At 42.4% G+C, this 24,296-nt stretch overlaps 1 protein-coding gene across 2 annotated transcripts in view; it reads left to right on the plus strand.

The window, feature by feature from the left end:
- ARID1A (AT-rich interaction domain 1A) overlaps nucleotides 1-24,296 on the plus strand; it is a 134,825-nt gene that overhangs the window by 44,975 nt on the left and 65,554 nt on the right. For both annotated transcript variants that reach the window (XM_061598058.1, XM_061598057.1), the window contains 3 exons: nucleotides 16,091-16,303; nucleotides 16,723-17,187; nucleotides 19,343-19,456. In XM_061598058.1, the coding sequence (XP_061454042.1) occupies nucleotides 16,091-16,303; nucleotides 16,723-17,187; nucleotides 19,343-19,456 (792 nt within the window). The remainder of the gene's footprint in view (nucleotides 1-16,090; nucleotides 16,304-16,722; nucleotides 17,188-19,342; nucleotides 19,457-24,296) is intronic.

Below are 24,296 nucleotides of genomic sequence, written 5' to 3' on the forward strand. Positions count from 1 at the left end.
AGGCTCAGGAAAACTCCCAGGTATGTTTGCAGAAATACAAAACGTAGGGTGGGAACCTAAATGGGGGAAGCTCCGATAATAGACCAATGAGGATTGAGTATACTCAGGGCATGGAATATTGACTGTTTGGGGGGGCACAGCAGGGAGAGTGGAAAAGTGGGTGGGAAAAGAATGGAGTATCCCAGAGGAGAGCATGGTTTGCTGGCCAGCTTACTGAAAAAGAGTACTCCACACTGCAACATTTTGTTGCAGGTGCACTTGTTTAACCAGAAAGCACATTGGACAATTTTGCATAAAGAACTAAGTGTATCAGTTCTTGATTGTTATATATTATGTTCCTGAGGAAGAGGCCCTTGTTCTGTAACACCAAATGAAGCAACAAAAGTATTTGACTTTCTGCTTGAATAATGTTTATGTATGGTTTGCTGTATCATACTTATTATCCCCCTAGTTCTGGATCATGAAGTGACTAATTGCTGTGTTGTGTTCATATTGTGATGGGGAGCAGTGGAGAAGACCACATTTTTTCAGCGCACCTCAATCCACCATTCTCATTCTAGTAGCTGTCACAGTGTGGAACAAAGCAAGTCTTCCACCAGTTACAGACCTGTAACGTCAGCTATGAAACTGAACTAGTATAGAAATGTTTGGCTGGTAGCTTTTTACCAGTGAAAGCTTACTCTGTTTTAGTAGTTACTTGTGTTTTTAAAGTTTTTCTTCCACACTACTTCTACCGGGGTTGTAGCTTGCCCAGAATGGCAGTGTGTGTTCAACAGCTGGGTACAGAAGCTAGGCCTTTGATTTCTAGTTCTGTACCTTAACTGTCAAGTCAAGTCAAAGTTTATTGCCAGGCCATAGGCCATCACAACATACAAATACAAATTAGATAAGCATAAAATCATGTAAAACCAAGTTAATCGGAAGTTAAGAAGAGGGAGAGTAAAACATTCATCAAAATAGCTTATACAAAATTTAGAGCCTTAAACAGTAAAACTGAAGTAAAACTGAATATACGTACATGGAAAGAGCCTATATATTGTTTAAAAGCCTTGATCAATAATATATTTGGCCCTCAATTTTTGTGCCGCAAGGGCAAAGTGAGCCACCCTATATGTAACCCTATAATCAGTATCGGACAAAAGATGAAAAACAATTTGGGATACCCAGTCAGGCCCTTGGAGATTGGGAAGGGGGTTGAGAAACTGGGATCTTGGGTGGGCATAAAGGGGGCAATCCAGTAAATAATGTGGGAGATCTTCCACCTTAACTACAAGGTCATTCCTCCTCCTTCTCAGTGCAGCGCTCATTTCTTTCTTTATGCTCTGTGTTTAAAGTAATAGTGCCCAAACTTGCCTTGTGAGGCACGCAGGGGGAGGAATAAGCACCAACAAGGCTAGAACAGGAAGAACTACTTCTCTTGGGACTAATATGTTGCTTGTTACAAAAAGGTATAGTGATCTGCCCATGTGATATAATTAGGTATGGGTTGGGGAGGGATTCATATTTCGCTATGCACCTGGAATTGCAGGTTTTGGTATTGCTCAGCAGTTTAGCGATGCAGCTTTGGCAACAATTGCAGCATTGCTTCTAGAGGAATCAAATGCTCCTGAGTGTTCTAGAGTGAAATGGTGCCATTTTAAGAAAATGTCAAGTTTCTTAGGAAGACATGTGAGAGTGTATTCAAGCTTTGTGACTTCATTATGCTCAATATCCATTTGATTCAGTATTCCAAGTTCTCAAATGGGGAACTCACAGACACATTTTGGAATTTAATCCAAGCCTTATAATGGCATTCTAGTCATAGGATTATTTTTATTTCCGAGTTTGTTGGCCAGTTACCTGATATTATTCGAGTGTCTGAAATTCAGGTACAAAGGTGTTAGCCAGTGTTCTGAAGAACCTAGATAGTAGCTTAGGAGGTTGTCAGTCAGTACTGGTTTACAGAAGTTCGTTATACTTCACTACTATGGAAGGTCCTTGCCAGATATGGGGTAAGTCCTGTCCTCCAGTGACTTAGATGTTAATATGTCCACCAAGCATAACAGCAGTCAATGTCAACTTACTACCTTTCTCTTGAGAGAGCTGGGTTATTCAGCGATAGTACTGCCTACTGAATTGAGGGTCAGACAACCTTTTCTTTGTACAAATTGCCTCTGTAAGTTGATATTGAGTCTTTCCTAGAAGGTCCATGGACTGGAAGGAATTAACAGAGATGAGAGAAATGGTCTGTATGACTATTGTATGAACACTGGCTTGGAAAAACAAAATGCTTCACAGTTTCCATGCAGTGAAAGTAGATTGAGTTGAACTGCTGCAACTTCCCTCTCAAGTTCACTTTTACTATGTAGAATTCCTTAGTTAAAATGCTACCATATTAAACGGAATATGAAATAGTATATGGTGAATATGTTTAACATCACCATTCATTTCAAGTTTCATTAGAGGGTAGTTTGAAGTTAAATACACAAAAATTATATCTATTGCAAAACATGGATTTCTGCTTGAGTCTTGTTACACATGCACACTGTCCATGCTAAGCATGACCATTTATTTGAAGGCTAAGGTTGCAGTTACTAGGAGGCAAGTAACTTTGAATTCAGTAGGACCACTCAATGGTAAACATGCATAGGGTTGGGATGCAAATCTTACAGACTTTCCAGAAACATGACTTATTAGGCAGGACAGTGTTTGCCCGTGAGAAGAAGAGTACATGTTGGTTGTCAGGTAGAACTGTGTACATTTTCATAATGGGTCAAGCTCTGCAATAGTCTCAGTTCAGGTACATGTCATAAAAATAGAAGTTGAAGATTACAGGCTCAGTAGGATGGCCTTCCCTGGAAATGGAAGCTGGATTCCAACACCTGTGATGCTATACCAGTCTGTAGCTCCATCATCCATAATATATTTAAAATGTGTGGGGCCTGTAACAAAATGTTGCAGTGTACAATCCTCCTGTCCAGGGTTCCAGTCAGTCAGTCATGCCCTTCTCCACAATAACTTCATTCCATTTCCCCTTCCCACCCAATTTTTATCTCTCTCTCCTTGAACAGTTGACATTCTATGGCCACTGATCGTTATTGGTCCACATGGGGTTGTTTTGGGAGTTCTCTCCCTTAAGGGGTTTTCCTAAAGATTTGTTGTACTTCTGCAAACCTTACCCCCCTCTTGTGTGTGAGTGGTGCTGTTTAACTACATAGGGACTCGCCAATGAACATCGGAAATGGAGGGGATGATTTTGGGAAGACCTGTGCAATATTCATAACATTTGACCAAACAAGGCAAATACATTAGTGTCCACTTATTTGGTGGGAGGTGGAAGCAATTATAAAGTCAGAAAGGCTTTGCTTGGGGAATACATCTTGCAGAAAACAATATAGAAAACAATGCTTGCTCTTACTAGCTGAGAGTTTAAGAGAGTCATAATTTCAGCAACTCTTGTTGGATTTGTTCTTGTTAGTACAGACAAGAGCCTGCTTCATTGGATGGACAGAGAAGGTGCTAGGAGTGCACAGTGTGATATGTGCTCTGACTAATAACAATCCAGTTGATTGTCAGTGGGGTGACTGAGCCCTAAATACACCCAAAGTTGTTACTGAAGGAACACATTGCCTTTCTAAGAACATCGAAGTCTAGCCGAATGCAACAGGTTTCATTCATATTTCATGTTGTAAGTCATGATTCTTGAATGATGGTTGGTGAATTTTAGTCCAGATGGCTGTAGGACAAAATAACTGGTATTTATTAACTTGATGGCATAAGAGAAATAACTGCTATTTATTAACTTGATGTAAATAATTAAACAGGAATACCAAGCTCAACAGTGGCCTTTCATGCTCCACTGTGGAATCTCTGGAAGACCTGTCTTTCCCAAGAAAAAGATTTTTTTTAACTATTAAAAGGCATTTGCTTCTGCATTAATCAGTATGGGAAATATTTCCACAAGCTTTGTAGTGTTGTTACACAGTCTGCAGGTCTGTAGTACTGTATTAAGGAACTGTCCAGTACATGCACAGAGTGCTTTAGTGTTCTGTATCGCCCATCTTCACATTAGTCCACTGTTTCATTTTATTAATGAGTGACACTTGTCCCAACTCACTTAGGTGAGTTCATAACTGTAGTGGGATCCAAGCCTTTGATTCTTTGACTGGAACACATGTGGCCGAACAGTAATGGTTCTAAGCACTTTGAGCGCTACTGCAGGAAAAGTTTGGGAAATGTGTGCTGATTCTGTAGGGAGAAATTCTCTCCGAAAGTCCTAGTATAGTTAATATCTGTGCATGATGGTATTATAATTTGGCAGTGATGTAGTATAGGAATGATATTGCATCCTCTGTAATGGGGATAGCCAACATGGTGCCCTCCAGATGATGTTCGACTACAGTTCTGACCATTGGCCATGCTGCTGGTAATTGTGGTCAGACAACTTCTGGAGGGCACCGTGTTGGCTGTCCTTGCTTTATAACAAAGCAGGGTTTTAGGAAATATCCATTGATTACTGTAGGCCTTAATTTTTGTTTGATCAGCTAGCTCATTTAAAGTGTGCCTCAAATGACAGATAAGCACCAAGTGGCGATTTCTTAAAATCTTCACTTTAAAGTTGCATCTTAACTTGGGCTACTTGGAACACACATTACCCTAGCAATATGGAGAAGGTGGGGCTTCAGTTGTTTGTGGTGCCTGTCTGTGACTCTCCTTGATCTTTGGAGTTGTTAGCTGGAGCTAGGAAAAACAGCCTGATTTCAGAACACTGATGGATGTAATAAAATTAATCTTATTTCAGTGTAATGTTTTGTACCCCACTCTTCCTTCCATAGTGGCTAACAATAACATCAACTAATACAGTATCAAAATAATATGTAAAGCTATCTAATAACAAATTTGTAATGGTGCAATATAAAGTGCTATATATAATTAAAGTTGGCCGGAGGCTTTTTTGAAGCATGTGATTGGCAGTGAATGAAAACAAAATACTGTTGCTCTGCTTAATCCCTCAGAATAAAATAATCATGCAAAGCACAGAATTGTAGGCAATTGCATAGCTTTAAGAACTCAAACATGTGTAACTACATCAGCAGCAGGAGTTTGAATTGAAAACTGGAGAATGCTGGCAGACATTTTCAGCTCAGCCCTGATCCTGCTGGGTGGTCTTAGGCAAGCACACACAAACACACACCCTCTCTCTCTCTGCCTGTTGAATAATAGCCTAAGTTACACGGTTGTTGTAAGAAACTTTGAAATGATTATATGTGTGAGCACTTAAGAAAAGTATTGAAAGTATTGTGTGTTGCACCATAAGGTAATAACGCTGTGGCCGACACCAACTGAAAAAAAGTTGCATTTTCTGACAGTGTGCTCTATCTAGAGCTGTGCTTCAGGATTTGCTATCCTTATAAAAAATAAAACTGGCCATGCCTCCTAGTATTATGACTTCTTGCTATACTTGTTCTTTACTGAAAGCTTTGCACCATCGGCTGTTCCTCCTTTCCCCCTGGCATTGGCATAATAGGAATTTCATTATCTACTTAACTGCAGCCAGGTATCTCTCTCTTCTTGCTGAACAACTCCTGGTGTTGCTAACTTTGCTATACAAGCCATCCAATTAATCCATCTGAGCTGACATGTAGGTGGCTGGTGCAAGCTTCTTGCCAGAAATACAAGCCTTTGCTAGAATAGGACATTGTAAAGCACATGGAGGAGGAGTTTTGTTTGTTTTGTGCATAATTTATTACATATATATTCTGCCTTTCCTTCTAGGGGCTCAGTGTAGCGTATGGTTCTCCCCCCTCCCACCATTTAGTCCTTACAACAACGCTGTGAGGAGGGACTTTAGGCTGAGAGACTATAACTGGCACAAGGCCGTCTAGTGAGTTTTATGACTGAGTGGGGATTCGAACCCTTATTTTCCAGGTACTAGTCCGACACTCTAACCACTACACCATTGGCTGCCCTCATGGCACCAAAAATTTACGTTGAGTACAACTGAATTCTACTCTGAGTTGATTTGTTGAAATTAATGAACATATATTAGTTATGCCCAGTAATTTCAGTGGGTCTACTCTGAGTAGAACTAGCATTGGCTACAACCCTTTGTTTTCATGTAGGATTTTTCAAAACTAGCATATATCAAGCTTTTAAGTTATTAGCGTTAAATCAGCTCTGAGTTGGCACTGCTTGTCACACTTGCAAGCCAATTGGAGACAGTTTCAACCTCCCCCCATTGGGATATTTGCTACAAAACAGTGTAATAAAACGGATTTGAGCTTGAACTGTAAATAGTAGGAAGTTCAATGGATAGTAAGGAAGAGCTTTACTTCCAAAGTAGTAAAGTATGCAAGGCTTTTTAGTTGTAGACTTTTTCAAATACACATTCCATTAACGTTAGCAGCTAGTTGCTTGTGTTTGTTTTCTTTCTGAGACTGCTTTTCTTGTTTGAATGTAAATGAGGTGAATGAAGGGGGCAGACTCCAGACTTGGGGAGCCCTTGAATACTGCCTTAATAGTAACTTTCTTACATCCTTCTACAGGAGACAGCATCTACTTTTCATGGACTTTCTCCCAGCAAATAGGAATAGGAGAGTAGCCAGGCCTTGCAGCTTAGCTTAGGACAGAGGTAGTCGCCTCCCTTTTGCTCAGAGGCAACCAGTTGTGAGGCTTATGCTTTCTCTGCCCTCTTGCTTTGGAGGGTGAGGGTGGCACTAGTTGTCACAATGCTGGGCTGTGTGTGCAGTGCTTTTCTGCCTTAACACCTACTCTTGAATATCCTTGATGGCATTATGAGGATCAAAGGTAATTGTGAGTTATTACTGGAAACCTAAAGGACTATGATAGTATGGAAAACATGACCGGTAAGGAAAGGCTGAGTGAGCTGGACACACTCATCAAGAAAGTTGAAGGGGGGGGGTCTGATCTGCAGTTCAAGTGTCTGTTGTTCAAAGCACGGATATAAAGGTGGGGAGATTTCTGTTTCCAGAAGGTGGGAAGGAGGCTTTAAAGGTTTTTTCTCTGGTGACCTACCAGGCAGGCTAGCCTCTACTTACACTTCTTGCTGTGGAGGTAGCTTGCATGCTACAGAAGAATTTAATTCTCTTGGGCTCCCATTTCCCTTACTGTGAATTCCTCATCATTCTCTGGGTCTTGCACTATATTTGGCCCAGTTCTTATCTTTGGTATTCTGTTAATTTGTCTCTTTGCCCCACAGCAGCCACCCATCTTTCATTCCTAGTTGCCTTCTAGATTCTCTTCTGCTGCCACCAGAACTGCTTTGCCCCCAAAGCAGTCATTCTTCCCTGCCCCATGACCTTTTCAGTACCTTGCTCTTACTGAAAGAACTAGATACCCCACTTTCTTTTTACCATGCAACAATTGCTGTGTCGTTCTTATTGGTTTTTAGATCTCTCCTTCAAAGTATATTGCCCCAAAGACATGGTGAGCACATTGGCTAAGTGCTGCTAGTGTCTACCCTTCCATTACTTTTCAACTTTCAAGAGTTCCTTTTGTACCTTTTTGCATCTCTGTATTATTATTATTATTATTATTATTATTATTATTATTATTATTATTATTATTATTATTATTATTATTATTATTATTATTATTATTAACTTTATTTATACCCCGCCGTTTTTCCAAATTGGAATTCACAGCGGCTTCCAGATAAAAAACCCTTGTGACCTCCCTCTCTACCTTCAGTCAGGCCTTGATGCTTGATTTTCTGCCTTTCTTCTTCTGAAACATCCTCGCTGAGCTTCTTGGTGGCTTCAGCATTTGCAATGTGATTACTGCTCTGACTAAGCAGCCTCCTGCTCCTTCTCTCCTCCTCCCCTTTGATTTCCATCTTTTGGATTGACTTCCTTACCTATTGCCACTCTCAGTGTCATCTTAAGAACTGGTTGCATGAACTTTTCTGCTTTGGAATTCAATCTGATGATTGCTGGGTTTTTCACACTGTGCATCCTCCACCTTTTCCTTTCTACTAGCCATGATAGTTATGTTGAGCCTTCACTGTCAGAGACAGTATGCGTCTGAATACCAACCAGATGCGGCCAACCAGATACCTATGGGAAGCCAACAAGCAGGACCTGGGAATCTTAAGTGAGGAGAGAGCTGTTGCACTCAGGTCCTGCTTGCTGGCTTCACATGGGTATCTGGTTGGCCACTTTGAGAACAGGATGCTGGACTAGATGGGCCTTTGGTCTGACCCAGAAGGGCATTTCTTGTTCCTTTTGTGAACTTCAACCCTTTCTTAAAAGCATTTGTGAACTCCTGTTGCTTCTGCCAACTAATTTTTAGACTCCCTGCCCCACTGTCTTGCCAACCTATTTACTCCTGTAATCACATGAGTGGTGTGCAACTCTCTCTTTGACAGCCGGATTACTCAATTCTAAACTCATACACTCTACCATTTTTCTGGCTGAGGAACATAACTGTACCATGGTGATTCATAGCCATGCTACCAATACATGCACTTACCTTTTGGCTCCCCTCTGCTTCATTTTTCTCATAGGATCTTTCTTCAGTAAAAAGAACTGGAAACAATTATCTGCAATCTTCCTCCTTTCTTTTTTTGATCCCAGCATCTTTAGAGATTTTTATGTTTGTGAGGGTTGGGTGAAATTTTGGGATGGGTGCATATCCATTAGTTGTATGAACATGATGAGCAATATCTAACCAAGTCATATTCGGAGTAGAGAAATTAAAAGCAATGACTTCAAAGGTCTACCGATTTCAGTAGGTCTGACTATTGTTGGATATCACCTGACAGGAAACTTGAGTTGTGTTAAGTTGAGGTTGAAGTGAGTAAACTTGGAACAGGAGGGGTTTCATATAACTTTTGTGAATGGTGATGTATCTTGGGCAGCAGGGTAGGTTGGTTGAACCACCATACTTCTGTGTTCAATTATGGTCTTGAAATCTGGTTGAAGTTCAGCTGTAGCCGTCTGAAAGGGCTTTTCTGTGAATCATCTTTTTTATTGTGTGTCTAGACAATCATCCCAGACTTATTCATACACAGGAAGAATTTACAAAAGGACTCTGCATATTTTATCAACAGTCTCTCATGGTTGGATAGGCTACAGCTCAGACACGCTTCTATGTCACTTTCATCTCTTACAGTTGCGAGTGTGTGTCCTCAGTAACAATAACATTGGTATTTTGTGTGTCTTATATACAACTCAGGCATGACAAGAGCAGTTACAACTGCTGTGGTTCATGGGGAAATCGCATGCTACTAATGGGGGAAAACCATTGGCACAATCAAGACAATATTGGTGTGGTTTGCTTCTGGAGCTAATTCCTATAAGAGAGGCAGCTATTCACATCACTACTTCCTGATATCACTACTGATAATCATACAGCTGTTGCTCATGTATGTTTCAAGAGGACCACAAAGTAAAAATTACACCAGACAGATTTAGTAGGGCTGCAGTAAAATCAGTTGATTTTAATAAATTAGCTGAAAATCCTTTGGAACTTTTTTTATAAACAAAGGCCATCCTGGTACATTTCTTTAAAATGTAGGTACAGTAGGGCCCCGCTTTACAGCGCTTCGCTAATACAGCGGTTTCAATTAGATGCAGTTTGACTAAAGCCCCACTCACACAGCGCTTGTCCTGCTTTTATGGTGGTTTTTGGGCATTGCGCGCCATTCTGTTCAATGGGTTCCGCTTTATAGCGGTTTTCGCTTTACAGCGGAGGTCCGGAACATAACCAGCCATATGAGTGGGGCCCTATTGTACTTAACCATATGTTATTGGAAGCATTCCCTTCTGTGTGAGAGAGCAGGAATGAATCTCTGATCCTGTTGTGGCACATGTATGCATTTAAAAACAAAGCGACAATGTGATTTTAGTTTTGTCATTTTTATGGATTATAAGCCGTGTTGTGACTAGCAATATAGAAAGGTAGTATGCAAATGATTTTCCCCAAAAGCTATTTTAGTCATATGCAGACTTTTAAGTTTTTTAAAAATAGACCTAATTATGAACTTTTAATTCAGGGAACACAGCCTTCATATTTATGACCTCTACAGATTTCTAATCTACACTTCATTGGAAAAGTCCTTGGTTTTGTTCCCTTCTGCTCCTCCTACCATTGTTATCCATTGTTATTAAGTATTCTCTCTTGCTGCTGATGGGAATAAAAATGCTGGGGCAATTTGCTCTTTGCAAATTGTGATATGAACTGTTTTGATCTGCACCTCCCAGACTGATATGTGGATTTACCTAGTTATCAACTGAATTTTTACACATCTTTGAACATTGCGACACAGTTCTCTGCCCAAATGCGCTTTCAAATACATACATTGAAATAAAAGTATGATAAATTAATTAAAATATACATTTAAATGTTGACTTTGAAAAAAATCTGATTAATTTAGAAACTAGACAGAATGGGATGGAGTAAACACAAGCAAAAGTGACATGGACTTGGAAATAGACTGATCCATCCCTAGTTGAGTAGTACTGCAGAATCATTGTGTTTGATAAATAGAACTGGGGCTGGCATGGCTTGGCTCAGCTTGTTTGGAAGGGAATGCTGACTAAGCAAAGGCAAGTCGTTCATGCCTTTTATTGATGTATGTGGTGCTTCTGTGAGTAACAAAAGATAGGTCTCCCTTGATGAGCTTACAATCTAAAATTTGACAAATCTCAAGACAGGGTGATGCAAGGGAGAAGTGGGCAAGAGTAAACAAGGGAAGAACATTCGATTGGATACTTAGACTTTATTTTCAGTTGAAAAGGAGGACTAAGGGTTGTGCCAAAGGCATCATAGAAGAGGTTTTGAGGAGGCCACTGAAGAGAGGAAGTTCTTGGCATTTGGAGCAGCAAGGGAGAATGGGAAGTCATTGTAATTGCAAAATGGGAGTATATGAAAGAGAATTTTAGTTGTCTGTTGCACACTTGCCTCAAGTGTGCAGCACAGACTCTTTTCAGTTAATTAATTGTACCTAGTCTTACATGTGTGTTCTACAAGCACTGTAGTTGACAAATGGTATTGGTAACATGGCTTGGGAGTTGTACCATTTTACAAGTGCCTACCTCCAAGAGTTGCTGGAACTCTTAGGCTGCTGCTTTCCAGCACAGTACTAGTAATGTTGTTGCCAATTAATACTTGCAAGTTGTGGGCAATGTTGGGTGGGCACCACTTAAGGCTTTATGACTTGAATTCTGAAATAATTCTGAAATGTGTATAAGCAAAGATTAGCCCATACAAGGGACTGAGGTAGGTCTGAAATACTTGCTGTGATAATTGACAGCTCTATTGGCTACAGATTCATCTTTCTAAAGACATGCATGCGAAGCAGCCATGTTGGCTCCCCCTGCCTCCCCGATACAAAAAATGGTGGAATGTTTAGGCTAATACTTTTTTCTTTGCACATGAAGCATCCCCTTTTCTTTTGCCTTTATCTGAGTAATCATGTTCAGAGTCCTCATAATTAATTTGAAATTCTCAACTATGAATTTGGGATTGGACCTTTTGCATGGCTTATAATTTGTAGTCTTCCGTAAATGCAAACAGCATTACGGTACTTAACAATTCATCCTGTGAAAGAAGTGGGTGGTGTTTTCCTTTTATAGATTAAGAACTGAGGCTCAGTAGTGATGTTATGAAAGCTACACAGTGAGTTAATGTTAAGCCAGGATTTCAGTTACTGGTTACTCCCATTTAGAACTGTGGTCCAGGTGCTTTGTGTCACTTTGAAAGTTCTCTTCTCCAAGTGTGGGTGGTTGAGTTTACAAGCTGGGAGAAGGCTATGACTTAAGTTCTTTCCATAAAAAGCCTGTGTGGTTGAAGGAGTGTGGGTTAGACTTGGTTAGAATCCTCACTCAGCCATGAATCTTATTAGTTGACCCTGGTCCCTCTGACTGTATCCAGCAAAAAGCATTTGTGACAGAATTGAAAATTTTATTACTTGAACAAGTTCTAGAGCTAAGCAAAAATGTGAGCTTTCCTAGAAGCATGGCTGTTATTGGCCTTCTCAGTTGCAATGCTAAACTATGGTCTAAAATTTAAAATAGTGAGCTGCTAAAGGACTTGGGCTTGTGTGCTCCCTCTGGGCGCCCCCTCTCCTTTGGTGTAGAGGAGTTTGGAAGTAGTCACTTAACATTTTTAGATTAACATCAGCTTGCCCAAACTTGGACAAACTGTGCTTAATCTTAATTATGGTTTATTGAAACAAGCAAGCTTTGTAAACTATGCTTACGATTCTGATGTAACGCTAAACTGTGGCTAATCTGAAATGGAAGTAGAAGCTTCTGATCTCACAGCCATGTTGGAGGAAAAGTGGAGGGGTGAAGCATGTAAGCCTGTAGCTCATTCTTGTAATGTAAAACTATTACATCTGAATACAGCCAGTGTTTCAGCTGTTACGCTGAAACTTTGAAATCTCTAAAAAAACAAATGGATATAGCCTTTTGGTGAAACAATAACTCCCTGTTTTTGTTGTTAAACCTGGCAATGTGAACTTAAAAAGTTGCTGGGTCAGTTCTCTGGAAATTCAGGCTAATGCCTTAAAAAAACACTTGAAACAATGTGGTGCTCATAGCACAAGGAAGGTGACATTTTATTCCCCCTGAACAGAAGTCTAATTTCTTTCTTTGGTCCTTGATCCCATCTGGGTTCAGCTGTGGGGAGCTTGATGGCAGCTGCATCTGTGTCTTTGCCAAGCTGCATTAAATCTGTGTTTTGTTGGTGAGAGCTTTCATCTGTTTGGTGGCTTCCAGGTCCCAGGGGTTCAGTGGTCTCTGTCCTCTAAACTAGCTTGAGTGTGACAGGGTCCAATAGAAGAAGGTGGAGGAACAGCTGCTGCTTCTCCTTGAACTGCAGAGGAAGCAATTTTGCTGTCTTTTGTACGGGAGCCTGGTCGGCTAAACAATAGTTTTGTGCTTTCGAGGCCATGTGGAGAGTCACGTGCCCCCCATTGCTGTTGCTGCTGGGGTCCTTACCCATCTGTTCTCTCTGCTCTTTCTGGGTTATCAGGCACAGGTCCAAGTTCTCTCCGGCAGCCAGCCTCCTGGTCAGAGATTAGGAGTGCTAACCTCCCTGGCAGGGGTGGTGTGGCTTTGCTTTTATGCAGATTAGCCATGTGCTTCTCACTTCAAGGCGTTTAGAGGAAAAGACATTTCCTGTGTTTAGCTCTCAGTGGGTGGTTCCTGGCTTTACTGTACAGGGACGGCAGGGTTGGGGCTGATGAACTAAGAGCACTCCGGAGAGGGATTACAGTACGCTGCCCCCCTTCCTATTCCGCCGCTGCCGCTACGTCACCACAACACAACCGCTTGTGCTCTCATAGTGTTGGTGTCATTCATTCAGTGCCAAGATTGCTTTAAAAAATTCCCTTGGCCCCAGTTCAAACAGGAGTACAGCTGGGATGTGTTAGATTTTAGGCAGTCTGCCCTCAATTTGAGATGAGTTATAAATAGCTGCACTGACTTCCTTAACTAGCACACTCTGAGGTAAAATGCAGGTTAATTACTGTGGGAATCAATTAGGGCTTCTCTCCGTTAAAGAGCCAGCAATACTTTTTTATTATTTTTTATTATAAATCAGATGGCAAATCTGGTCAGGAATAAATTCCAGACCTATGGTGGGTTTTTTCATTTTTTCCATAATTGAAGGAATCTGATTCTACTCCTGCCTTAACACACAAACACACTTTTTGAAAACAGCGCTTCAGAATCCTTGTCCTTTGTCTTTGTTTCTGCAGTTAAGTGTAATAATAAACTATAATACCCCAGTAATGATTTCCAAAGAGATAGCCATGTTAGGGGCAAAAACAACAAAGAATCTTGTGGCACTTTAAATCCTAACAAATTTATTATGGCATAAGCTTTTGTGGACTACAGTCCACTTCATCAGATGCATGAAGTGTTATCCTGAGTTGCGGGTATGCGCATGCACAATTGATGTTGGGGGGTGTTGTAAACAGTGAGGAAATGAAGTTTTACATAACCTTGAACAAAAGGGCCTCCTTGCTTTATTTTGCTGCTGGAAGCTGGATTTGTGACACTATCATAGTACACTTCTTATCCAGAAAACAATTGTTTTGTGATCTCCCAAAAATAACAATGCTGTTAGTATTGTGGCTGAAACGTATTTCATCTAACCAGGTAGCCACTGAATATCCTTGTGCCCAGGCAGAAGTTGAGGGAGGTGGGAATCAAGTGGCCATGGGAGGATGTGGGTCTTATTAAAACAAAATGGGGCAGAGGGCCAAATACCACAACAATTAAGCTCTTAGCCTGCCACTGCTAGCCCATGCTTCAGGTAGCTAGCTTTGTAGTCTTCAAAAAAAGACCCCAGTCCTATGCATAGTGGTGTCTGTACATGAACAGCTCACCACAGATAGGAAATGACAGTGCTTTGATTTAAAAAAAAAAGTTTTCCAGTGGCCTCGTGTGCGTTTGATCATCCTCTAAAGTGGGCCTAAGAAGCACTAGGGAAGAGTTCATGTTCTCACAGAAACAGCCTGTTCTGCTTTATGAGGCCACGTTGTGCTTGGAGAGCTAGGAAATCTGACCTGCTGTTTGCACATGTGTTAAAATTGTGTTGCTTGGGAGGTGTTAATCCTGCTTCCAAAGTATTTAAAACCTTTTGTACACAAGGGCAACATGGCATTTCATAGGTTAATTGCATTTTCTATACAGCGCTGCTTCTGTTACACCCTTGTAGGAAACCTGCTGTATTTGTAGGTGAGAGTTTGCCAATTGGGACCAATTACGCAGCAGCTATCTAAGTTTGTTGCATTGCTAATTGTCCACTCAAAATAAAAGTGCAAGGAGAGTAACTTTGAAGATTTGTGTGATGATCAGGGTTTTCACTTTGTTCACGTTTGGGGAAAGTGCTGTGGCACCGGCAATTTTGACATTGCTTTTGATTTCTTTGAATGTAGGTGAGTTGGAAGCTGGGCCTCGGGGTTGCAGCGATCAGCCAAGTAACACTTCCTGTGTTATGTATGTCTATGGAAGGACCTTCAGCTTTTGAAGTGTAATCATGATAATCTATACCTGTGGTTTCCTCTTGAAAGGATTTCCCCTGTGTCAGTCCAGAAGAGACAGTCCAGCTCTTTGCAGTCAGGGTTTGGTATTTCCTTATTTATCCTAATGTATTCTTGCAAATGAGTCAGTATTACACCCCCCCCCAAGCTGCTGTCTCTTGTGTAATATCAGACATTATACTGGACTCCGGCAGTTGTTCATCACATTGGGCTTTAGTGATCAATATTTGTATCAAAGTTTATTTGGAATTTTTGAGAATAGGATAACTCTGGTGCAAAAGTGTGGGCTATAATGAAATATGTGAGGAGGGGGCAACACATTTTATTGCTGTAGTTACACACCAAACTTTTTAATGTTTGGAGTCTATGGGAACCCTGTCGCTTTCAAGCCAGGACTTGCTGGTGTATATTTCTGTTTTGCATACTGCTTTTTCAGGCAAGATAGTGTTGGCAGAGGTTCCCCCCTTCTTTTGTGGTAAACTACCACAAAATATGGTAAACTACCAGAAAGCCAGGCATGTGCCTGCCTCAAGTAAAGCACATCAATGGCATTTATATTAATGTAGCATTTTTGCCAGTTTGGAAATTTGAAATGGTGTCCCTTATTGAGCAACTAAGCATCGCCTTAACTTCATTTGTAGTCAGGTATGTATTAATTGTTCTACTAAAAGCTATTTATTTAACTAGCAGTAGAATCATAGTGTCCAGGTATAGGAGGTTAGAAAGTTAAAAAGCAAGCAACTTTCTTGTGAAATGGAAAAGCTGCTCTGCAGTTCTGACAATGCAGTGACATTTTTGTTGCCCTGTAAATGCTAATAACATACACGAAAACTGAAATGAATAACTTAAGAGGCGTGCACTTTTCTTGGAGCATGCAATGACCGTAGTATGCTTCAGTTGACCAAGATTTTTGAGCTCTTTGTTTGCTGGTGAATTGTAATTGGTTGGGAACTTCTTTTAGTAGAGTATGTTTGACTTTTGCCTTGTCTTTTTTTAAAACTGAGTCAGTCTTCCATGAGTAAGACAGTATTGCTTATATAGTTTCATGTCACAGTTGAATGTTTTGTAGCAAATATTGCAACTTTTATTTCCTAGCCATCCAGCCCAATGGATCAGATGGGGAAGATGAGACCTCAGCCTTATGGAGGAAACAACCCATATTCACAACAGCAGGGACCTCAGTCAGGGCAGCAGCAAGGCCATGGATATCCAGGACAGCCGTATGGGCCGCAGACTCCCCAGAGGTACCCAATGGGGACTCTAAGCAGGACGCAAACTGCAATGGGCACCGTCTCTTATGCACAGCAGGTAAAGAGAAGTGAATACCTTTTTAAAACCATGCTGTTCGTAAACTGTGGATGGATCTTAAAAATCTGAAATGTGTACAGTTCCTGTGTGAAGTGGCCAAATGCTGGTGTGATGGGCAAGAATGCCTGAAGTTCTTACATGATGAAGTGGTGCCACTCGATAAGCAACAGAGTGAATGTGATCCTTCGGGAGGAAGGGCTGGAGATATATTTGATAAATAAGTACAGTAATACATTTTTGGGTTGCTGTACTGTAACCAGCTAAAGCAGCAGCAATGTGGTTGTTCTTTCCGGTGTCCTAAATCTTCCAGGCAGGGTTAGTTTGCTGGCTGTTTCTTTCCGAGGTCCAGTTCTTCGTTTGGCACCTTTTCAATCTGCTTCTTTGTTCCCTTCTCCTCCTGCTCTTTCTCCCTTGCACAGATCCCTCCTTACGGACAGCAGGGCCCTGGTGGATATGGACAACAGAGCCAGTCTCCCTATTACAACCAGCAGAGTCCTCACCCCCAGCAGCAGCAGCAACAGCAGCAGCCTTCTTATGCCCAGCAGCCACCATCTCAGACCCCTCACGCCCAGCCTTCTTATCAGCAACAACAAACTCAGTCTCAGCCTCCGCAGCTTCAGCCATCCCAGCCCCCATACTCCCAGCAGCAGTCACAGCCACCACATCAGCAGTCTCCATCTCCGTATCCTCAGCAGTCAGCCCCTGCCCAGCAGCATCCACAGAGTCAGCCTCCCTACTCGCAGCAGCAGTCGCAGTCACCCTACCAGCAGCAGCAAGCTCAGCAGTCTGCTACCTCGGCGCTTTCTCAACAGTCGGCATCTTATCCTCAGTCTCAGCCGCAGCAGCAGTCGGCATATTCTCAGCAGCGCTTCCCACCTCCGCAGGTAGGACTCCTCCTTCCATGGGCTGCTGCGCTGTTCTCTGATGGCAAGTGTCAGAACAAAGCAGCGTTGTCTTCCTTGAAAAAATTAGGCAGTTAAACTGACTGATTTGATTATTTTGTAACCTTTCGAAATGTGTGTAAGGCTCTTTCTGCTTTTTAATGCAGAAATCGGGCTAACTGCAGCTCAGCATGAGGGCTAGTGTTTAAAATAAAAAAGCACTGTTGGCTGTAAAAGCAAATTGGGTCAGGCCTGCACAACTTGTGACCCGCCAAGCCAAACGCAACTCATTAGCCATGTACATAAGAACATGAGAGCCTGCTGGATCAGACCAGTGCCGGCATCCTGTTCTCATAGTGACCAACCAGATGCTGATAGGAAGCCCCCAGCTTGTAGCCTGTGGCCCTCCAGATGTTGTTGGACTCCAACTCCCATCAGCCCCAGGCACCATAATCAATAGTCAGGGGTGATGGGAATTGTAGTCCTGCAACATCTGGAGGGCCATAGGTTCCCCCTCCCTGCCTTAAAAGGACTGGTACCCTTAAATCAGAAGCAAGATAAAAAGTTGGGCACTTGCTGCCTGATCCTGGCCCTCTTGAACTGTGTATGTAACTGGCAATAGTGCTTGTTTGGCTGCAGCTCTGATAGTTTGCTCCTTGTGCACACTTAGTGCTTATAAGAAGACCACTTTTGTGGAGCATAACAATTGCTATGGCCCTTATGGAGAAAAAGCTAGGGTTATGTACAGCCCTCTCCCTGCCCTGCCTCGGATTTACTCCCGAATAAGTTTGGGGCAGGTTTTAAAACCCTAATTAAAGTTGTAGCAGAGAGAGTGGTGGGGAAAGGAGACATTGTGTCCCCTCCTCCTCCCACGACTGAGATGGGAGTCAATTCTTTAGGGTGCTGTGATGCTTCCCCCCCATGATCAATGCCTCAGTGGAGGAGGCATTGCAGCATCCTGCAGAATCGCCACCTCTGCTGAACACTTCTGCATGGCATCCCCTTACCGTGCAGAATCACCGAGGGACTGATCCTGCATGGGGGTGGGGGAAGGAGGCAAGCAGGCTGGAAGCGAGATCTGCCTTCTCCAGGAAGACACCGTGGGGGATCTGAGGAAGGTCTTGGCCTTGTTTTCCCACTCTGCCTGTCTCTTCTTCCTGCCCTGTGCCCTGCCCTTTGGCAGCCATGGATTGCTCTGGGCCATCCAACCTGACCCGTAGTGATCTGTGGCTGACTGAACCTGACACAGCCGAGGCCCAAATGCCTCCGAAAAGGCCCAATTTGCCTTGGGTGTCAGCCAGTTGTGTAGCATAACCCTAGAAGAAGCTGCTAGACCAGTAATCACCTGAGATGGGATACAGGTGGGTAAGGGCTGATGAGAGGCTACAGGCCTCTTGATTTCTGATAGCTTATTTCCAGTTGTGTCAAGTGAGGAAGGAGAAAGAGGAGAGGTCTGAAGAAGGCAAAGGCTGTCTCTTGAGGGGAAGATAAAGGAGCTGGTGGGGACTGGCAGGCTGGCTTATCTAGTTATTGAGTTCAGATACCACCTTTCTGCCAACGCAGTTTACAGTTTAAAACATTAGACAAATGCTCCCAAAACGTTTTCTGGGCAACTTTAGAAGCTGGTGATATGGGCCCCCTGGCCTGGGTTTCCTCCCTATTGCCTTTCCTCAGAGCAGAGAAGTCTTAAGTAGAATCAGGTTAGGGATGGGCTGCCTTAACAGTTCTCACATGCCATTAACGGGCCCTTAAGGATTGGACAACGCAATCTCTCTGGTCTGGGCTTCCCCCCTGGCCTGCTTCCCCCTTCCATGATCAGGGTTTCTGTGGTTTGATGGGAAGAGAGAGGAGGGAGTTTAGCCTGCTCCCAAAGGAAATGAGCGGCTGTGTTAAGTTCTGAGATGTCTGGGATTCTACGTTCTGAGATGTCTGGGATTCTGGCGCTGCAACCATCCTTCCCCCCTCCCCCATTTAGGTTACAATTAATGCTCTTACAAACATGTCATTAAAGCTACAGCCCTCATACGGGGAAATTGAATGGAACCATGTGTGTTGATAGAACATGATTAATGCTTTAAACATGAGTGAGGATAAAGTAGTTTTCTTTTTTCGCAAGATTGCGTCTGTTTTTTCATTGGATTGGTCTCTTGCATTTCAGGAGTTATCACAAGACTCATTTGGGTCCCAGGCATCATCCGCTGCCTCATTGGCTTCCAGTAAAGGGCAAGATGATGTGAATTTAAATCTTCAGTCAAGACCCTCTAGCTTGCCGGTGAGTTAAGGGTCCTGTTTTAAGGATGGCTTAGGATAAGATATTGGAGGCACTGTAGGATACTTACTGTGCAAAATGTGTTCCAGTTGGAAATAGAAAAGCAGGGACCTCCTTGTATTTATGTAGGTCAACAGTATTTGGCACCCACGGGTGTGTGTGTGTGAAGTGCGTTGGAAATGGATAAAAAACACAGAATAGTGGAAAATATCGGCCCTGACCATTCCAGAACTTAAATCAGATTTCTGCTTGGGCCTCGGCCAGACATGGAGCTACAGTATTTTACAGTATCATGCCCAGCTAGCTTATCATGGCTGAAATTTACAGATTATATATGGTGAAATCTCTGACTTTATTACAAGCATAAGAGAGAACAAATGCAGTCAACGCATGTTGTATTCTAGTGGAACTTGTTACTGCGTTTTAAGCGTGGATGTTTTGATGCTGATTTAGCTTTAGTGGTGCTGTGAAACCAACCAGCCAGTTAAGACAATGAAGTCAACAAGGCCGTCCTGATTTTCCACAGAAGAGGAAACTCGCATTCTATCATCAGATGTTGGTCAGCTGTTGCCTCTAAACTTGGTGTCCTCTACCCAGACATGTATCAATATTCTTTTAGTCTGAGTGTGATGTGGAGGCTGTGGGATTCACTTTTTTTTAGTGGTGGCCCAATTCATTGTTGGTACCCATCAGTTTGCAGTAGCTGGTGATGTAATGGATTATACAAACTTCTGGCCATTTATGGCTGTTGCTATATCTTCCGTGTCTCATTGAGCATAATTAGTAGGCTAATGACTTCATATGTATAGCTCTTCCTGAAAGGACAGCCTTTTCATACTGTTTGGAAAAGCTGTTTAGTGCATTGGCTCAGTGCCAAGTTTCTCCTCAAGAGGCTGCCCCCAGCAGGCTCAAAGGGGAGTTTGAGCTGCTGACCTAGAATTGGTTACATCTACTTGTGCTGGAGCATTTTTCGACTTTCAGAGTAATGTTTCTCTCAGATCTGCAGTTGCATGAACAAAATGCAAAAGAGCTCAGATGCATGGCAGAAACTGCATTTGTTTACAGGATTTATTAGATGACTTTTTGAAGAGAGGAAGTTGACGTACAACAGTTCAATAAAAGTCATGTTTAATAAGATGCGTAAGCTCTTGAGTAGTACAAAATGTAGCTGTGTTCTCCTCCCCCATACTCCCTGAACTGAGGCAAGCTGCAGAGTCCATTCATGCTGTCTGTAAATTTTAACAAGTTCAGTGTTAACACTACTATAGGATGGAGGGTTAACTCCTCATACCCTTATTGTAGGAAGTATTCTTTCCCTAGTGACGAGTGGTTTTCCTTCACATCATTTGGTCCTTGCACCCATCAGCTCTGATCATTGGCTGGCTGGGGCTAATGGGAGTTGTACTCCAAAACATTTGGTGGAGGGCACAAGGTTGGGGAAGGCTGGACTAAACTAGTGGACTTTGTTTTCCTGGTAGCTGTTAATTGTTAGGTGACTGAAGAAATTGGTCTGATGTTGAACTGGAATGTAGGATAGCAGTTTCACTTAGTAGGGCACTGGTGCCCCTTCCACAAATTCTTCCAATCAGTGCTTTGTCACTTGGTGGAATTAGTTACTTTCTTTAGTGGGCTGGTTCCTTTTCAGAGCAAAGTAAGCATATTTCAGATGTTCATAAATAGATGGTGGCTAAGCGCACAGAATCTGCTGGACTTTGTGTGCTTATTTAGAAAGTCATCTCTGTGATCTTGGATAGATGGAAGTCCTTAAATGCATGAAGTGTTAATATTCATTAGGGACTGATGGGTGCTTCCTTGTCTGTCTCGATGAGCTCTTGTCTCTTTCTGGGAATTTAGCTTAGTTCTGCTGGCTTAGTGGATTTTGGGTTGACAATGAGCTGCTTGTTTTGACTAAGTTTATCAGCCTCTGGTGTTCTCCAACTTCATTCTCCTTAAACTTGAGACAACAAAGTGCCACAAACCCAAACTTTTGGATGCCGGAACTCTGCCCTGCCTGTGCAATCATATGCATGTCTGTTCAGTCCCACAATATTGCAGTTCTATGCATGCTTGCCTGATATAAATCCCACTGAATTCAATGGGCCTGACTTCTGTGTAGAACTGCATCGTATTGAGCTGTTGGCCCCTGACCTAATGCTGCACCTCTGAGAACACTATGACAGTGCCCTGTCCCCCCGACCCTCACTTCAGTTTTAGTGCTGGAAAAGGGGTTTGGCAGGGTCCCGTAGCTGTGCTGGGCATTAGAGGGTCTTGGAAGCCTAGTACAATTGTGAGGACCGAGCCCATCCTTCCAGCTCCAAATCAGGCACTGGGTGAGGGAGCAGGTGATGCTAGCCAGCCAAGGTACAGTATTTGAAGTTCTTTTGCTGCTTGCCTTCCAAATGAGTGCCAGCCTTGCCCTCTGGCTGTGGAGGAAAAGGCTGGGGTTTGTATAGGTGGCAAAGGTCCACCTTGGAATGCCTCTGCAGCCCATCACCCAGACAGCCAGCTTCCTTTCCAGCTTGGAGCTGGAAAACTGGGCAGGGATCTTCCCTGTAGTTGTGTTGATCTTTAGAACCCCTTGAAGCTTAACATAGCTGAGGGAAATGTCTCCATCCCCTCTTCATCACCAACTAGCAGGGCTGTGGAGTTGGTATGTCAAACCTCCTACTCTGACTCCGACTCCTCTATTTTTCTACTGTCTGACTCCGACTCCTTCATAAATGGCAAATGTATATTAATTTTTCTACTGTCTGACTCCGACTCTGACTCCTTCATAAATGGCAAGTGTATATTAATGTATTAATATTAATAAATTTATATTAATATTAAAATATTAATTTTATTTTGAAGTCGGAGTCAGTACATTTCTACCGACTTCAACTCCACCCAAAATTGCTTCCGACTCCACAACTCCGACTCCACAGCCCTGCCAGCTAGGAGTGATGGGTGGATGTTAACTAGACAAAGGTGGTAGGGCAGTTGTGGAAGGCTCTGCACAAGACTCAGTTGTAAATTTGCCAGCTTTCTCTCTGCCTCTTGCTCTCTCTCTCTCTCTCTCCCACCCACCACCATTTTCTTAACATTTTAAACTAGAAAAGAATGCTGCTGCTGTTGTGATCCACTTGATATCTGGCTGTTTCATATATTCTGTACATGAAGGACCATTTTACCATCCCATTTATTTAGATGGGTATTCTGAGCCCTGTGTGTAGATGGAAATACTGATTTCTCCTTCAGTATAATTAAAAAGAAATAATACACATGAAGGAGAATCTTAGGAGTTCTGGATTCAGGAAGATGAATTAATTTTGTCTCTTCTCCAATCTAAATAGACCTTTTAAAAATCTAGTGGTTGGTTTTCAGTTGCACACAATGAATTTGTCTAACTTCCCATGCACAGTCTAAATGGCAAATAAAACACTTTAATATTGCTTCTACAACATATTTGGAAATGAGAAACAACTTAGTTCTGCTGCATGTACAGCTGTGGATGCTAGTCGTAAAAGTACATAGTTAAGATGGCTCCTGGCAGGAGCCCAGGGCAGCAAACAAAGCACTAAAAACTTTAAAACTTCATAAGAACAAACCTCAAAACAAAACATCTTTAAAAACATTTCTTAAAAAAGCTTTCAAAACATCTTCTAAGATTAAAATCATTTTTAAAAAAATTTAAGAACATATTAAAAAGCAATTCCAACACAGACTGGGATAGGTCTCCTTCCTTCTTGAGTTTGTGGCAGTGATAGTGAAAAGTTCAGTAGAAAGCAAGGTTGGAGAGATGAGTTGTTGTCCTACTATAATCTCTTGAGGTCCACTGAAGGTACCATCTATGACAGCCTTGCAAATAAGTTACTAGCCTTTTTGGTCACTTACACCCAGACTAGTCATTTGTGGCCTTTTGGGAACTGGAAAGAAAGCTATGTGTTTCCAATTTCCAAACTTTTCATTGCCTGGTTTTCTGGAGGCAATCTTGCCACAGGTGAGAGGGCAAGTGGCTATTCACAAGCCTGACCTGTATGTGTTCTTAGCGGCTATCTCCCGATTATGGAACTCGTGCTGCAGGTAGACTAAGCCTGAGCACCTCTTAAGCATTTTAAGACCTATCTGTTTGGGCTGGCCTTAGAAGCGCAGAGTGAAGTTGGGAAAAAGTGTGAGATTTCAGTGAATATTTGAAAAAATGTTCACTTTTAATTCCTCCTCTACCCTCACCTTTTGCTTTCATTGACCCACTTTTGAGTCTTTGGGATGGGAGGACTAATACACATTTAAGTAGCAAATAGGGTAGGATTGTGCTCTGGCCATCTTTATTGGAATTTGGCTTATTACATGTATTTCATTGCTGTCAAGTAGCTTTTGAGGAGGTGGTGCAGCAACCCAACCTATATAAAGTGGCCTGCCAGCCATAAATGCTGCTTCTGCCCCACCTCTTCTCCTCCAACGTAGCACCTCACAAAGGACTGGATTTGGCATAAGGCTACCTAGTTGTCCTAACTTAAAAGGAATAACTTCTTCTGCCTTAGGTGATCCTAGAACACTGCTTACCAAACTCTTCTGAGTCGGTGTATCGTTTGTTAGCAATATGTGCACAGTAAAAATATTGGGTGCAATGAAAATAGGGCTGTACTTCAGTAGCAGAGCATCTGCTTTGCACGCAGAAGGTCCTGGGTTCAGTCCCTAGCATCTCCATGTAGCATTTGGAGACGCTCCCTGTCTGAAACCCTGGAGAGTTGCTGCCAGTCAGTGTAGGCAATACAGAGAAAGATGGACCAATGGTCTGACTTGGTAGAAGGCAGCTTCCTGTATTCCTAGGGCCATAGTGTTACTTAGACTGGAATAATTTTGC

This window comes from Rhineura floridana, chromosome 15 (assembly GCF_030035675.1).
Source record: "Rhineura floridana isolate rRhiFlo1 chromosome 15, rRhiFlo1.hap2, whole genome shotgun sequence".
In the NCBI taxonomy this organism is placed as follows: Eukaryota; Metazoa; Chordata; class Lepidosauria; order Squamata; family Rhineuridae; genus Rhineura; species Rhineura floridana.